Below are 18,080 nucleotides of genomic sequence, written 5' to 3' on the forward strand. Positions count from 1 at the left end.
TTCCAAGGAATAGCTAATTTATTTATAAAAGTATGTTTATACAGTTTATCAAGGCTCCCTCCCCATCAAGTGAACATTTTCACTGCCCATCTAAACTCCATTTATAGGCATCAGCTGAAAAAATGTGCTTCAAATTGACTGTCCTCACTTAAGCTGTTTAGCATGGTATCTATGGAAGTTTTCTACATCTTCAATGGTCTCAGGCAAAGTTCTCCCTTTGGTTTCAGGCAGAAGTAGCACCGATCCAGCGCCAATTACACCAACTGCAGCTGCCCACGAAATACATAAAAGACACAGTTAGAACCCAATATACCATATTACATTTCACTTTTATAAAAACAGTACATAGGTCCCCTAATTCAATGAGGCAATCCCCTATGCATAGTCACCTGAAAGTTGATCCCATTGACTTTGGTAGAACTCAGTCCCAAGTAAGCCAGCATAAGGCTGAACTATTTAGAGAACCTGATACATTTATTTAATTCATGTGGCTAAATTCCATGGTCAGCCTCTCAACAAATTCAAAGTGAATTTCTAGAATTTTCCTTGTGAGCTTGATTAGCTCTTCCTTTGTACGGATCTTAAGATGGGCCTACTGTGCCTTCTTCATGCCATCTAACCCCAAACATAATGTAAGATATAAAGAAGCTATCTTGATTGCTTCTCTTCGCCAGAATTGATACTAAGCTTACTGAATGGTTTTCTGAAGGAGATGCATTATTCAATAACAGAAGGAAAGGGTTTATTTAGTCTGGGACTTTTGGCTGGGAATCTTTTAAGATACTTTTTTTCTAATTTTATTTCATATGCACACACTTTCTATAGCATTAATTAAAAGATAATAATGATTTTTTAAAAAAAAAATTAAAGTAACTTAGACTCCAGACAAAAGATTGTGTATTATATCAATAGAAATAACTGAGGGGAAATTCTAATATTATGACTTAAGTGGAGTAGTGGAAGTTTTACATAACAGGCTCCTGACTCCATTAATGGACTGGAGGAAGTCTAGCAAACTGAAACTCTATACATATCATATGGGTGTGTTACAGACCACCGCTTTGCGGCGGTCTGCCGGCGCTGCTGTTTGCTCCGCGAGGGAGCCGCAACAGCCAAACCGCGTGACTCCCTCGCGGAGCAAAAAAGCTCCAAAATGGAGCTTCCTCTTGTGGCGCAGTTATGATGCAGCGAGGCTCCAATGGCGCACTCGCGACGTCATAAGCGCCGCGCAATGTGCGGACGGACAGCATCCACTATGTCAATATGGTGGCGGCCGTGTGGAACAGCCACTGCTATTTTGTACGTATTCACTATGTACAAAGCACCGCCCCTTCCTAACCCTAATACGTAGTGAATACGTACAAAATGGTGGTTTGTAACTCGCCATAGAGATACTAGTCCTATTCATTCATTTACCAAGTGTTTTTTATCAGTACAACAGAGGAATATGCACAAGACCCAGCCCTTCTCTCTCCAGGTCTACTATCAGCCTTATGTGCAAAACATTGGGTCTGAACAGGAGAGCTTCCCCGACACATGGGTATTCTTCATGTGATGGGTAGCCCTAGGTGAAGAATAAGATGGTGCCTCCTTGTGTCCCTTGTATGAAAGCCAGCTAGACCAACAGTTTCATTTTTTTCAAGGCTAGTAATGGGCCAGTATTTTCCTCCAAATCTGAAGATAGCAAATTAGTTTATGGGGTGCACGACAGGCAGTATGGCGCTTGTCTCTCTTTTTCAGCATCTTGCTTCTGATCCCTAGCATCTGTTGACTGAAGCAACTGCCTTACTGGGGGATGTGACAACCAACACACAGGCAGATTCATGAGCTGCTGTCACTGGTGTCTTCCATGACTCTTCCAGAGTTATAAAAAAGTGTAGTCAGGGATAGTCATGTTAACACTGTTGACCAAATTACAATGAAATCCAAATCCACAAAAGAACAATATCTTTATTGGTCAACTGAAATGTACAGTACAAGCTTCATCATGCAAGATTTTGAAGCTCAACTGGCTTCTTCATTGGGCAATGCCTGATGAAGAAGCCAGTGAAGTTTTGAAAGCTTAGACGATGTATTTTGTGTATTTTGGTTGTCTGGTAAAGTTATTACTCTTTGGAGGATTTTGAATTTAGTTGTGTAAAGGAGAATGAATTATCATCGTATAGTTCCTGGGGTTCTGCTGGGTTTTGCTGATTGTGGCTGCCCTTCTATCTACTTGTTCCATTCTTTTGGGAACTGTTTACAACAATATTTGGGAAAGTACAAAGGTTTCCCAAAAAATTAAAAAATAAATAAATAAACTGGCGTTGTTTGCTGAGCTGATCCTATCATTTAAATTTTCCTCATTGAATTTATTAAAAACTCTTAAAGATATCATATCATAGTGCTAAACTATGATTTCACTGATGCACTGAAGCACTATAACTAAAAAAATTAAAAAGAAAGGAGAAGAGAGGAAAGATACTTTTTTGTTCTGACATGTCTCAGAATTAAAAAGAAACCCACCTAAGAGAGGGAATGAAATGGTTCTGCTGATACCAGCAATTGGGACAACAGAAATGTCATTTGGATATTTTTAAAATAAAATAAAATAAAAATAAAAGCTATAGCAACAAATACTACAAAGTAGAAAAGTGTCATGTAAATATTTTAAAGAAAATAAAACAAACAATGCAATCTTTTACACGCCTGTAAAAGAGTGACTCCTAGGTAAGCATTAAGATGCTTCAGCAACCTTTAGTAGAATATTACTTACTGAAAACTAAAAGAGGCAGCTGGTCCCAGATTTCTGTCAGCCTATATACAACAAATGGGGATATTATCCCACCCACGTCACACATGGAGGAACAGACCATCACACCAAGGTTTCTGGTTTAAAAAAGTGAGGGAAAGAATCACATTAAAAGTTTGTATCTATATTCACCTGTATGTAAAACTACAATATGTGTGTGAGATAATTCAGACTACAGGGTTTGCATAAAGTTTATGGCTTCGAAACAGTTTCTTCTCAGTAGAGGAGGAAGAGATACCTACATTCCAAACATATTTCACACCATATAAAAAGACAGATTTTTCTACAGTTATCCTTCATTTATGGGTAGATAGAAGGAAAAGTCAAATTGTGTCCCAAAGCAGCCATGTCTTTATCCAAACAACTGTTTGCACCGCATACAAATTGCAGGCATTTGAACACTAACAATGTTGAATGCTTCCCACTTTCCAAAAACACAGTGAGAAATCCAAGAAGCAACATTAGTATAGCAGGGACAGACAACTGTGGCAGTTCCAGGGGCTAATTTCCTTCCCTTGAGAACTTCCTGCAGCCCCACAGATTGCCAATCACCAGGAAGGAAGGAAGGAAGGAAGGAAGGGGAAATGGAAATGGTCAGAAATCCATTTTGGATTTTGAAAAACAGGATTTGGGGGTGTTTGTTTATTCGGTGTTAGTGTAGAGAGATCCTGCAATCAATTTGAAAGGCGAATTGCTACTCCATTATTTTAAAGAAAATGTTTTAAAACATTTAAAAACTTTATTTTTTTAAATCTGTTATAAGCCACCTTGAATCCTGAACTGGGGAAAAGGTGGGCTATAAAATAATTGTTGTTGCTGTTGCCGTCCCTGGACCTGCCGCAATTTCCCATCTCTAATAAAGTAAAAGCAAAAAGATTCCTGAAGTGAGCACTACATCCACTGATGATGCATCAGACTCTAGTTCAGCCACATGAAGCCCAGATCATAGCCCTTCCTAGCTGCTTCAAGTCCAAGTAACTCTAACTAAAATTCTCAAGATTGCCTGGCTTTGTATCCCAGTTCAGAACTGTCACTGTTTACACCTGTCGTTGTCCTTCTCTCTTTTCTAATGGATATGATACCAAGGCAGAAGAGTAGTAAAAGGACATTAAGGGCCTTGTTTGTTACATCTCAAATTACTGAAACCACCCATTTTCAGAAAAAACAGATCTAACATAGGACAGTCTGATGCTTGGAATGAAGAACTAAAACAACTTCTTCTATCACATGCCATATGCAGTAGCTGACCTGAGTAACTTCAGCATTGTTGTTGTTAACCTCTGTCAAGTTGGGTTGATTTATGGTGACCCTATGAATGAAAGACCTCTACGTCACCCTATCATCAACTGCCCTTCTCAGGTCTTGCAAACTCAGGGTCATGGCTTCCTTGATTGAGTCTATCCATCTGGAATTTAGTCTTCCTCTTTTCCTACTGTCCTACTAAGCATTATTGTCTTTCCTAGTGAATCATGTCTTCTCATTGTTAGCACACTCAATACCCCCACACTATATATGATATTTTCATATCTACAGCCAGGCATGTTTTAATGATGGCCTTCAAAAGACTATGAAGTGTCCCATGGGAGAAGAACATTGACTCAAAGACATGTGAAAGATCTTTGTAATACTAAAATAAAGGTTAAATCGGTTTGTTTATCACTCCATCCTCCCCCAGGCTTTCTGCATAGCCTCTTGTGCTAAAGGAGGTCTCCCTGCACTAAGGTCCAAAACACATTGTAGAAAGAATCCAGTTTGACATTGTTTTAACTGCCCTGGCTCAATGCTAGCAAATTCTTGGAACTGTAGTTTTGCAAGAAATTTAGCCGCCTCTGTCAGAGAACTCTGGTGCCACAATAAGCTACAATTCCCAGGATTCCCCAGCACTGAGCCAGGATAGTTAAAGCAGTCTCAAAGTAGATTATTTCTGCAGTGTGTTTTTTTTTTAATTTTATTTTATTAAATTTTATTAAAACACAACAATATACAGTAAATACAAAGACAAACATTGACAACAAATGAATACAGCAGACGAACCAATCATACAAATCACGCGAAAAAGAGAATAAGAGGAAACCCCATTAACAGTACTCACCCTATCTTTGAACCTTCAGCTAAACATCTTTTCCTAATCTTTTCTTACTTCTTACTCCTTACTCTCCCCACCACCACTTCTTCTGCAGTGTGTTTTGGACATAAGGCACATAAGACCATTTCCCCTACCTAGCCCTTGCCATGTTTCCATCCAAGTTTCCTATCCATCCACATTGGGGGTACTCCTAAATCCAATCTTTGTTGTTTTGTTGTTGTTGTTAATCTGAAGTTAATGTCGTCAAGCCTTCTGGAACCCACTGTCAATTCTCTAAGAAAACCATCAGGTCTTTATTACACTGCAAGATATCACCCAGTGCCCCTCAAAGCTAAGATATCATGTATAAATATTAGTCCCAGCGTTCCCTCATGTGTGCACAGAGATCCTCTTCTACTTGCTTTCTGAGCCACATCCTGCTTTCTGTGAATTCCTCTTCAGGACTGGTAAATATTACTCCTTCCACAACTGAGCTTCTGCTATCCAATTCCCATACATCTATTTTGGTTATCTCTGTATGGTAGGTCTACTCGAATTACTATTGCATTTTTGGTCACACTTTTACATATTTCATTCATTAAACTTGGAGTCCTCCTGCAGTTAGTACTGGTATATACAAGTGAAAACAATCCTTATATTACCCAACCTCTTGCAAACATCCTTTAAGGCAGGGGTTCTCAACCTTGGGCCCTCCAGGCATTTTAGACTTCAGCTCCCAGAATCCCTTATCATTTGGGCAAGCTGGCTGGGACTTCTGGGAACTGAAGGCTAAAACACTAGGAGAGCCAAAAGTTGAGAACCACTGCTTTAAGGAGATACTGACACAACTGATGGGGACTCCAAGTTCTCCTATCTTTTTGGGTAACATCAAGATATGGCCAAATGTACAACAGTCTCATGCAAATAAATGCGTCCAAGAGCTAGTTAAGCCTGAACTAGTTCAGGCTTAATTAGCTCTTGGACGCATTTATTTTATCAGTCCACAGTATCCACAGTCCCCTCTAGCACCAGGTCTCAAATAAGTTGATTTTTCTTCCTGTCAAATTTCTTTACTGTCCAGCTTTCACAACCATACGTAGAAATGAGAAATACCATGGCATGGACAATTCTAGCTTTAGTATTTAATTATTTAATTTACACTTCAGTATCTTGCCTAGTTCCTTCATAGCTACCCTTTCAAGACATCCTCCAGCAGGCACCAAGTTAAAGATTGCAGACTACTCTCCACCTCACCAATCTACTATCAGTGAGCAGCCCAAATGGAAACAGCAAACCAGGCCAATGATTTCCATTGGTATCAATAAGATACAACAGTACTTTACAGATTTTTTTCCAGGGGTACTTTTTTCTAGATAAGATCTCAACAACCCTCCCCATGCTTCTCTATTTTGACCCTACAGTTGGTTCTTTATATGTTGCTTCTATATCTTAGGTCCAAAACACACTGCAGAAATAATCCACTTTGAGATCACTTTAACTGCCCTAGTTCAATGCTGGGGAATTCTAAGAATTGTAGTTTGTTTTGGCACCAAAGCGCTCAGACAGAGACTCCTAAATGTCTCACAGAACTACAGTTCTCAGAATTCTCTAGCATTGAGCCAAAGCAGTTAAGGCGGTCTCAAACAGGATTACTTCTGCAGTGTGTTTTGGACCTTCATGTTATATACTTGTAAATCTGTAATAATGGTGTAATCACAGATATATGCATCCAACAGTTCAAAAATTACCTTGCTAGGGATAGTAAGAACACCTACCTGAGAAATGTTGGATATAATTCAGTATTCACAAAGCACACCATTTCAAAAGCCATAGTGATTCCCAGTCTCCCTAGACTAGCTGCAATGATCTTCAACCAGTGCATATCTGGAAAATAAACATTAATTCTTCAAAATAACTCATTAGGAAGACAATTAATAGTACTGTATCAACAAGATGAACAGTAGTGTTCCACAGAACTGGAGGCAGTACATTTTCTGTTTCTGAGTAGTAAAAAGCTCCAAGGTCAAGAGTGTTAACACTCTTTAACTGGACAGTGTTTTAGTTTTGATTGGATGGGAATATACTAGAGAATTCTGGCTTGTTGAGCTATTGGCATTACAAAAATACAGATAGAGCATATTGGGAGAAGAGAGGCCTGTTGGGTTATACAAGTAGGGTAGTCCCCCCCTCCCCCGGGTAATGTTGTTATCTCCTATCTCCACAGAAGTACAGGTACATGCACCCAGTAGCAAGTTACCAAGCTCTACACTCATTTGATTATTTGGGCTCTGTCTGCATGGGCTAGATAAACCAATTCAAGTGGTGGGATCCTTAGGTGGAAGTGACCATGTTCTCCTGGAGTTTGTTATACAATGGAAAGGAGAAGCCAGGCAGAGTCAGACACGCATTCTAGACTTTAGGAGAGCGGATTTCAGTAAACTTAGAGAAATACTGGGTGCGATCCCATGGTCAGGAATACTAAAAGAGAAGGGAGTTCAAGATGGATGGGAGTTTCTCAAAAGGGAGATACTGAAGGCACAAATTAAAACAGTTCCAGTGAGAAAGAAAAATGGGAGATGTCGCAAGAACCCAGGATGGATGACAAAGGAACTTTCAGCTCAGCTAAATTTTAAACGGAACATGTATAAGAAATGGAAAAATGAGGAAATCACCAAAGAGGAATTCAAACAAATAGCTAGCAAGTGTAGAGATAAGGTCAGAAAAGCCAAAGCACAGAATGAACTCAGGCTTGCTAGAGAGGTTAAGAACAACAAAAAGGGCTTTTTTGGATATGTCCGCAGCAAAAGGAAGAAGAAGGAAACGGTAGGGCCACTGCGTGGAGAAGATGGCAAAATGCTAACAGAAGACAGAGAAAAGGCAGAATTACTCAACACCTTCTTTGCCTCAGTCTTCTCAGAAAAGGCAAAGGGTGCTCAACCTGAGGATAATGGAGCAGAGGACAGAATAGGGGAATTTCAGCACAAAATAAGTAAAGAGATAGTACAGGAATACCTTATTAATCTAAATGAATTTAAGTCTCCAGGACCAGATGAGCTACATCCAAGGGTATTAAAAGAACTGGCTAATGTAATATCGGAGCCATTGGCAATAATCTTTGAAAACTCCTGGAAAACAGGAGAGATCCCAGCAGACTGGCGGAGGGCAAACGTTGTCCCCATCTTCAAAAAGGGGAAAAAAGAGGATCCCAACAATTACTGTCCAGTTAGTCTGACATCAATACCAGGAAAGATTCTGGAGCAGATCATTAAACAGAGAGTCTGTGAACATCTAGAAGCCAATGCCATAATCACAAAAAGTCAACATGGGTTTCAGAGAAACAAGTCATGCCAGACAAATCTGATCTCTTTCTTTGATGAAATTACCAGCTTGGTAGATGAAGGGAATGCTGTGGATATAGTATATCTTGATTTCAGTAAGGCCTTTGACAGGGTTCCCCATGACATTCTCACAAACAAGCTTGTAAAATGTGGGCTGGACAAGGCAACTGTTAAGTGGATTTGTAATTGGTTGACCGGCCGAACCCAAAGGGTGCTCAACAATGGCACCTTTTCATCCTGGAGAGAAGTAACCAGTGGGGTCCCACAGGGCTCTGTCCTGGGCCCAGTGCTATTCAACATCTTTATCAATGACTTGGAGGAAAAAATTGGGGGCATACTTATCAAATTTGCAGATGACACTAAAGTAGGAGGAATAGCTAATACTCCAGAGGACAGGATCAAAATTCAAAATGACCTGAATAGACTAGAAAGCTGGGCCAGAGCTAACAGAATGAACTTCAACAGGGAGAAATGTAAGGTACTGCACTTAGGGCGAAAAAATGAAATGCACAGATATAGGATGGGAGACACCTGGCTTAAGGAGACAACATGTGAAAGGGATCTAGGAGTCCAAGTAGACCACAAGTTGAACATGAGTCAACAGTGTGATGCGGCAGCTAACAAGGCCAATGCGATTTTAGGCTGCATCAATAGAAGTATCGTATCTAGATCCAGGGAAGTAATAGTGCCACTATATTCTGCTCTGGTCAGGCCCCACCTGGAATATTGTGTCCAGTTCTGGGCGCCACAATTCAAAAAGGACATTGAGAAACTGGAGCGTGTCCAAAGGAGGGCGACTAAAATGGTGAAAGGTCTGGAAACCTTGCCCTATGAGGAACGACTCAGGGAGCTGGGGATGTTTAGCCTGGAGAAGAGAAGGTTAAGAGGTGATATGATAGCCCTATTTAAATACTTGAAGGGATGTCATATTGAGGAGGGAGCAAACTTGTTTTCTGCTGCTCCAGAGACTAGGACCCGGAGCAATGGATGCAAGCTACAGGAAAAGAGATTCCACCTCAACATTAGGAGGAATTTCCTGACAGTAAGGGCTGTTCGACAGTGGAACACACTTCCTCGGAGTGTAGTGGAGTCTCCCTCCTTGGAGGTCTTCAAACAGAGGCTGGATGGCCATCTGTCGACGATGCTTTGATCTGGATTTCCTGCATGGCAGGGGGTTGGACTGGATGGCCCTTGCGGTCTCTTCCAACTCTATGATTCTATGATTCTATGATTCTATGAAACCAGCCCCCCCCCCCCCCGTGCGCCATCCTCTTGGCAAGGAGTCTGGACAACACAGAGCCCAATCCCTGAGTCTGGCGTAAACAGTCCAGGTGAGTCTTGGGTCATTTGCTGCCAAACCAGTAGTATAACCTTCTCATTTCAGAATTTTAAAAACTCCCTGTTTGGTCTGGATCTTCTCAGAAGATCTGGAGTCCTCCATTCCAATGACAGGCAGCTGTTCAAACATACCTTCTGTACTGCCTGCTGGTTTAGTCCTTCATTCATCCAATTTTCTCTTTTCCACTTTTGTCCCATCCCCATTTCTCAATCTGCTTTGCACCCATGATTTTAAAGCAACCTTCATACCTCCACATGGCTTTTCTGTGCAGTAGATTTCTGCTGTGAAGCAGACAAATGTAGGTTCAAATGTGTACTCGTATGTTGTTGGCATGGAGGATAACACAAATAACCCCCAAATAACCTTTGCTTTGCACCCATGATCTTAAACTTAACTTGCATGTTTCAGTTTTCCTGCAGCTACTCTGACCTTCTGGATCCATCTACTGTTAGATGGATCCAGAGTAGGCAAGAAATCCATTTGAAGCCCCCTTGGCACTTTAAGATGCCACATCTCTAGCTCCAGAAACTTGAGAAATCCCTTCTGGCTTCTCCAAATGCTGATGCTTCTCTCATGCCACATGTTTGATTACAAGTGCTAGCTATTCATTTTTGCATGTGTTTTGATTACGCTGAGAAATGAATTGCAACCTTTGGAGAAATGTAAAATCCAAAGAATAATGGTGTTGTGATCTGTACATTACTCTAGAGACACAGGCTGCATCTGGACTACAGAATGACTGTACAGTCACCTCTCCTAACTCAAGGATATCAGATTTGCAACCTTGGAAATCCGCAGAAGGGCAACCTCCACTATTTTTAAGGGGCCATGCTCCCACGCACAAGCATGTACATGGGCACAAGCATGTATATGGGGCTTGAATATGCGCGTGCCTCCATTTTCACGGGGGTGTCTGGAACAGATCCCCCGCAAAAACAGAGGGCCAACTGTATATATCAACTTGCCTTCTGGAGTGAAAGCTGCAACAAGACAAGCTACTCCTGCCATGAGATGTGATACAGCCCAGGGATACCGTCGTCCCACTCGTTCTGTTGTAAATATGAGAATGGCAGCTGCTGGAAATTCAACAATGGAAGAATATAAAAAATCTAGATAAACATTGTCTCCGGAAATTCCCACGTGCATGATTAGTCCTTGGTATGTTATGGCACTTGTGAACCTAAGAAAAGAAGAGCAACAGTAGTTCATTATCTAGCGATTTATACATCTGAGATAAGACCAACAATTTTCTAGATATGTAATTTAGATCCCAAATCATTTCATCAGACTTTCCATTAGGTACACATATGTTCAGGAAAAGATTTATTTAGAACATAAAAACTTTTACTTTAAGGTTAAGAAATGCTTGTTTGTTTGTTTGGCAGGATACTAAAATGTTGTAAGGAAAGCTCACGAATGAAAGTACATTTATTCTTAGGAATGGCTTGGGCCAGTCCCATGTTCTAGGTCCAACCTATTTCCTGTCAAAAATCCTAATTTGAAAATAAAATGTGGACAGAGAACCATGCTGCTTGGAGGAGAAGTGGTGGATAAAATGCCAAACAGACAAGTGCATAACTGTTGTAACATGTCTTTCCCCAGTATGGTGCCTTATCATGTTTAGGGCTACAGGTCTCAGCAGTCCCAGCCAGCATGGTCAATGATCAGGAATTACCAGAAATACAGTAAAAAAAAAAATGTCTGCAGGACACAAGGTTGGGGAAAACAGAAGCTACCACGATACACACATAATATACTGTCTTTGATTATGATTCTGAAATACAACATGGGCTTGTATGAACTTTAATAAACATAGTTTACTCAGGACATAGAATCATACAGTTGGAAGAGGCCACAAGGGCCATCCAGTCCAACCCTTTGCCATACAGGAATATCAAATCAAAGCACCTCGATAGATGGCCATCCAGCCTCTATTTAAAAACCTCCAAATAAGGGGACTCCACCACAGCTCTTACCATCAGGGAGAGCTTCCTAATGTTTAGATGGAATCTCCCTTCCTGTAGTTTGAAGCCATTGCTCTAGGTCATAGTCACCTCTAGAGCAGCAGAAAGCAAGCTTGCTCCCCCATCCCCAAAATGACATATTGTCAAATATTTAAACATGGCTATCATGTCATCCCTTAACTTTCTCTTCTCCAGGATAAACATACACAGCTCCCTCCAGTCCATCTGCCTTGGTCCAGGCCTCGGAGGTAGAGAGGAACTGCTGGACCTCTTACCCTTTCCCTCCACCACTCCCTTCTCCTTCTGTGTCATGTCTTTTTAGATTGTAAGCCCGAGGGCAGGGAACCATCTAACTAAAAAGATTGCATGTACAGCGCTGTGTAAATTTACAGCGCTTCATAAATAAAGGTTAATAATAATAATAATAAATAAAATGCTCTTCACATGGCATTTTTTTACTGGAATGCTGCTGGCCCCCTTTTGTGCCCAATTTGTAAAGTTATCATTGTTAAAATTAACCGGGTTTAATCTGAGAGGCAATAATATTAAATACACCACTTATCCTGAGAGAGAATGGTTTTACACACACAGGGAGGGAGGGAGGGATGGAGGGAGGGAGAAATTGACTATGACCTGGGAAATGAACACAACTGTAGAGAGGTTAACTTCTTGCTCAGTATGAAAAAGCAGAGATAAGAGAGAAAGGAGGTAGGTTTTGTGGGATGGCATCTACATGCCTAGGACTTAGTACCCACACTGGAGTCAAGGTTCCATGCATGTGAACTCTGGGTTTACAGCTATGCCCCATTTGAAGGATGTGAAACCTTGGGCTTTCCTCAGGGCTGAAAGAGTTTCCCAGCTTTTTAAAAGGTTGAAATGTTTCTCCCAATTCTTAGATACTGGCACTAAATATTTTATATTAATATATGCTAGTATTGTTAGACCAGACTTTTGGGCCTATCTACTACTAGAATGCACTCCTTTTCCCAAAAACATACATTTTCTGAAACAGAATGTGATCTTTGGACTCAAAGAGATTGCTCTCTCTCTTGCCCTATTCCATCTGCAACCTTAATTGCCAGGGCTTTGTGTATAGTACATGGACAAGGTAAGCATACAGAAGGCAAGTAAGGGAATAAATATAGAACTGGAAATGAAAGGTCTCTTACCAGTTGTACATTAAAATAAATGTGTATTTTCTCATCTGCGGTGTTCTCACAAGATCTAACACAGAAGGACTCAGTTGTGAATCTTTTTCATTGTCTTCCTCAAGACTGATACTCTGTAAGAGAATGGTTCTAAAATTAATCAAGAGCAAAGGACTTGGCACATTTTACAATTGCTACAAAGATCCCAGATACTTTTGGATGTTCATGGGGCATTTAAAAAAAATCACCAATATAGTTTATTTCTTATCTAATGATAATAGATGTTAACATTTAAAATTTAAGTTTGACATTCAGGATCTACCAGCTGATATTTGACATTTGAAAGCTAACATGTAATGGTGCTGTCTATTTAACAGTATTTGTATTATTACCATAGGACTATATCCAATGTTTTTTAGCCACCAGCGGAATGGATGCTGTTGGTGGAACAATTTCCTTCTAATATCTGGAACCCATAATCAGAGAGTTGGGAGCAAGATTTGCAATACTGCAGGCAAAGGAGAGCAAACAGCAATCCTGTTGCATGAGTAGAAGTCCATTTGTTTGACACTGAGAGAAGCCCATACTTTCACACAGACTTTTGGGCAATACAGACCACCCCTCTCTGCGCCGGATTGTGGCCATGGCAACCACATGCCACGACCCTGATCTTGCCTTTTTACAGCACAAAATGGAGCCATAAAAAGCAGCTACTTTCTGCACCGTGAAAAGGGCACTGGCGCCGCAGCTTTTTGGTGCTCCTTTGGTGCTGCATCATTTAGACACAGTGCCAGAGAAGTGCTGTGATACCACACACCATGTGGTACGACACATGGCATCACGCTGGCCTGGGGGTGGAATCGGGCCACGCATCATATGGATGCCACACCTCAACTCCACCCGCAGGCTGGCCTTAATGGCCGGTCTGTACACCCTATGAGTCTTCGTTATCCAGAATTCAGAGATCTGAAATACTCCAAAATCCAAAATCGCCCTTGTGTGCTGCTGAAATAGTGACACCTTTGCTTTCTCATGGTTCAATGTACATAAAATTGGTTTCATGCACAAATTATTAAAAATATTGCATATAAAATTACCTTCAGACTATGTGTGTAAGGTATGGATGAAACATAAATGAATTTAGTGTTTATACTTTGGTCCCATCTCCATGATAACTCATTATGTACAGTATATGCAAATATTTCAAAATCTGAAAAAAATCTGAAACCCAAAACACTTCTGGTCCCAAGCATGTTGGATAAGGAAGATTTTATTACTATTTGACAGACTTTAACAGATGGCATGCAGTGATTGCTAGTACTGGATACTATCCAATATATTGTATTTAGCTGCCAAATAGAAAACTGTGAAAAGCAAACAGCAAATCAAACATTTGCAAGTGCTGTGTTCTGTACAGAGCTTGGGAATACAGTTTTATTACTACAAAAAGCCACAGCCAACACCAGCCAATGATCAGTCTGGGTGAGGATTCTGGGAATTGCAATACAAAAAGTCATTTTCCCAAGATGAGCTGTAAGGTCGCAGTCCGGTACAGATGAGGAGCTACACTAGTCTGTTACAGCAAAAGCACCAAATAGCACAGTGGGCAAATATTTCATCCTCCTAGGAAGTTTCCTCTTTGGCCAGTCAAACCCAGATCGAGTACTGGCCCAGTACACATTGTCAAATGCAGGACCAAATCTGAGCCCCCAGTACAATCCAAACCTCAGACATACTCCACTATCAATCTGTTCCCACACCGTGTCATGAAATAAGGTATGTATTAGTTCCTCATTTTCTACATGTCAAAAGTTACACTACAACAGGAGTGAGGAAAGTACAGTCTCTGTGGAAAACATGTCCATGGGCTCTATCTGGTGATTAGACTGCACTTTTGCATCCCCCTGAGGTTCCCTGCTAATCCCTCAAAACCACCACAACCTCTCCAATTATCTCAGGAAAAAAAACTCAGGGCAATTTCCCCATGAAAACAGCATAGAAAGCCCCCCTCATGCATGAAAATGTGCAAGGAAAAAAGCCTCCTACAAGCCATCATCACTCTGCATGCCTCCATACTTGTCAAGAGACTTTTCACAAGAGACTCTGGGACTAGTAGTTCTTCAGGGAACATGTCACACAGACATGTATAAACCTTTCTCCTTATCAAATTACAAATATAGCAAAACATATTTCCTCATGATAGTGGTGTTATACTGTTCAACCTTGTGATTCATGGTCCAGTAACCTGTCCTGTTGCCTGACATATACCAGGTCTCTGTTGAAACAGAGCTGACATGGTCTTGTCCTCATAGGCTTTCCTTGCTATGCCCTCCAGTCTATAGTACTCACTGATACAGGTTGCTTCACTCTCTTGCATGTCAGGGCAAGCTATGCTCAGATAATTTAATCCATTTCCCTGTCATATGTCTCTTATCCACAACTATGGGAGTCAAAAGCTTGTGACTTGTTTGAAGATTTTAAGAACTTCTAGATTCTGTTTCAAATGTGTATTTCAAACCATCCACTGCACAATATATATATATATATATATATATAGAGAGAGAGAGAGAGAGAGAGAGAGAGAGAGAGAGAATACAAACAAGAAATCAAAGACAGCAAATTTAACAAAGCAAACCAGCTGCAAAGAATTCAAAAATTGCAGAATGTGAAACTGACATAAAAACAGAAGCATTAAAAAAAACTTGAAGGATATAACAATTCTTAAGATATCTGAGATGATAAAAAGGTTTTCATGGGATGCTAAAAAAAATGGGTGACAGGGCCAGGGAAGCTTCTCTAGGGTTCTGTGGAAGATGATAGATCCTATACACAAGATAGATGCCACAGCCAGCACTTGTTAAGTAATGAATAGTGAATTTTGAAACTATTAGAAAGCTTGTGGTGTTTTCTTCTCACACAGCCTACTATAGGTAGTACAGTACTGTTAATCTCTACTTCTGCTGCTGCCACCACCACCAATGCTATTCATTATTTAACAGCATACCAGGAAAGTTATTCATTATATATGTGACATTTAATATTCACCTCAAAATGGGCAGGTAACACTTTCTTGTTCTTTTTAGCAATATCCTCCACAATTTCCATAGCTTTGCCATTCTGTCCTTGAGAGAGCAGCCATCTGGGAGATTCTGGAAGGCACCTACAGGAATCAAACACAGCACCATTGCATAGTGTCCTATTCTAGAAGATAAGCCTGTTGCAGAGAGACTCATGAGACAAAATCACCAAAGCAGATGGCAATGCAGACATGTATTTATATTTGAGCCACCCCTCCACGTGTGTCAGTTCATTCCACTTGTGCAAGTATAGGTAAGGGGGAGAACTGAGATGTCAGTTCCCACCATGGTCACCCTGAGTGTATGTGGACTGCAGGTCAGATCCTGAATCTGCGTGGAAACATCATTATCCTTGATCAAGGAAATTCCCCTCTACTCATACACATTGCCAGGCTCCAATAGTGCATCATAATAGAACTATAGATGAGGCTACTTTGCAGTAGTGCTTTATTGGCACCAGGCAATCTTGTGCTGAGGTATGCAGGTAAACACAACTTTTGGTGTGAGCATATTGGCATACTAGGTTGGGGACTGGCCTGGTTGTGCTAACTGCACATCTGAATTCAACCTAAGACCTTATCACACTAGATGAATCCTGATCAGAAACGAGATTTAAAAGTAGAAAAAACCCACAAATGCAGGAGGGTTTTCAGACCTTCGGAAATTCCTGAAAGTAAAAAGGTGTTGTTTTTGCCCACTTTCCGTTCGCTTTATTTTCATGTTATTTCTGTTTGGGAGAAATGTCGTCTGAAAAACCTCCTGCATTTGCGGCTTTTTTTCTACTTCTAAAATCTCGTTTCTGAGCGGGATTCGTTTAGTGTGATAAGGCTCATTGACCACTCTGTAGCTGTTGCCTCATTATGGACCATTATGTTGGCTGGTGGCTAATGGTACTGGATCTATCCTTTGAGGCATTGTAGCTAGCATCCTGTTACTGATTTGTATAAGATCGTTACAGAGGTTGGGATCCTCTACCAATCTCACATATGACCAAAGTTCCTCCCAATGCTTCCTTTTGCCTATCGGAACTTCCCCAACCTGGTCATTTAATTACTGGTGAAGAACAGAGGAAGAAACAGTATGGCATAGTGGTTTGACTGCTGGACTAGAATTCAGCCATGGAAACCCACAGGGTGATCTTGGGCAAGTCACATTCTCTGAGCCTCAGAGGAAGGCCATGGCAAACCTGCTGTGAATAAATCTTGCCAAGAAACCCCAACAGGATCACAGTAAACCAGAAACTATTTGAAGGCACACAACAACAATGAAGAATGGAGAAAAGAGAGCAGTGTCCAACTGTGTTCTTTTAGCTAGGAGCACTGCAGTGGATGCATCTAGAAATAATGCAGTTGGACACTTCTTTAACTGCCATGGCTTCATACTACAGAATCCTGGGAACTTAAATTTTGTGAGGCACCAGCAGTCTTTGCTAGAGAAAACTAAACACTACAAACCCCAGGATTCCCTGGGATGGAGATACAGCACTTAAAGAAGTGTTAAACTGCATTATTTCTGCAGTGTAGATGCACCTCACTATGTTATCCTCTGGGACCTACAGAGCCCCCCCCAGCAGATTCCAGAGGATGCTTTATCATTGCATGTCCACACCTATAGCAGATAAAATATTTACTGCCTGTCCCATGGCAACTGAGACTCAAGGCGACATTTTGCTGTCTAGGTCCAGCCCTTCACAACTTTATCTAAGATTCAGTTTCTTTAATAGATGCTAGTATAGAAATAGGAATGTGGAGCTGATTGAAGGCCATCTTACCAGTAGTAGAGCAAAAGCAGAAAAGTTGGCAGAGTGACAGCAAGTTGAAGCCATCGCCAGTGGGGAATTGCATAAGCCAGAACATCAAGGATCAGGAGACCAATAGCAAATGCTGCTTGATAGAGAATGGCTACAGTCCTCCTGTAGCTTGCACCAACAATTTCTGTGACTGGCAAAATAAAGCAGTTGTTTTATATAAAAATAAAGCCCCTCCATTTCAGAAGCTCTGTGAACCTTCGTACATTTGAATATGTGGGCATTCAAATACCCTGTTTGTATTGTTACAGTGATTAGAAGGGGAAAGAGGCCTGAAAGGAGACCAAACAGGCTCCTCCACCTTTCAGTCTCCTCCTATTTCACCCATTCTTTCCTAACCAATGCCACTTTCTCTTTTTTCTTGTCCCCCTACCCATCACTCTGTCCTCCATTTTCCTTCTCCTCTTCCTTGTTTCTACCTTTTGCGGCTTTCCTGGGGCTGTAGCTGCATCAACATCAAAAAATGGTATCACCATACTTGCTGGACGAGAATATCAACCTTCCTGCCTTCCTGTACACCGCTTTGATCATCGCGGAAAAACGGTATAAAA

At 41.0% G+C, this 18,080-nt stretch overlaps 1 protein-coding gene across 1 annotated transcript in view; it reads right to left on the reverse strand.

The window, feature by feature from the left end:
• The window catches only part of LOC121932873 (solute carrier family 22 member 2-like), a 25,903-nt gene continuing 7,823 nt past the window's right edge, over positions 1–18,080 (reverse strand). Inside the window, exons 4-10 of the mRNA XM_042471921.1 lie at positions 17,494–17,662; positions 15,691–15,805; positions 12,667–12,779; positions 10,499–10,713; positions 6,632–6,740; positions 2,756–2,868; positions 1–269 (exon numbers count right to left, since the gene is read on the reverse strand). Coding sequence (XP_042327855.1) covers positions 145–269; positions 2,756–2,868; positions 6,632–6,740; positions 10,499–10,713; positions 12,667–12,779; positions 15,691–15,805; positions 17,494–17,662 — 959 coding nt within the window. The 3' untranslated portion in view covers positions 1–144. The remainder of the gene's footprint in view (positions 270–2,755; positions 2,869–6,631; positions 6,741–10,498; positions 10,714–12,666; positions 12,780–15,690; positions 15,806–17,493; positions 17,663–18,080) is intronic.

This window comes from Sceloporus undulatus, chromosome 1 (assembly GCF_019175285.1).
Source record: "Sceloporus undulatus isolate JIND9_A2432 ecotype Alabama chromosome 1, SceUnd_v1.1, whole genome shotgun sequence".
Classification (NCBI taxonomy): Eukaryota; Metazoa; Chordata; class Lepidosauria; order Squamata; family Phrynosomatidae; genus Sceloporus; species Sceloporus undulatus.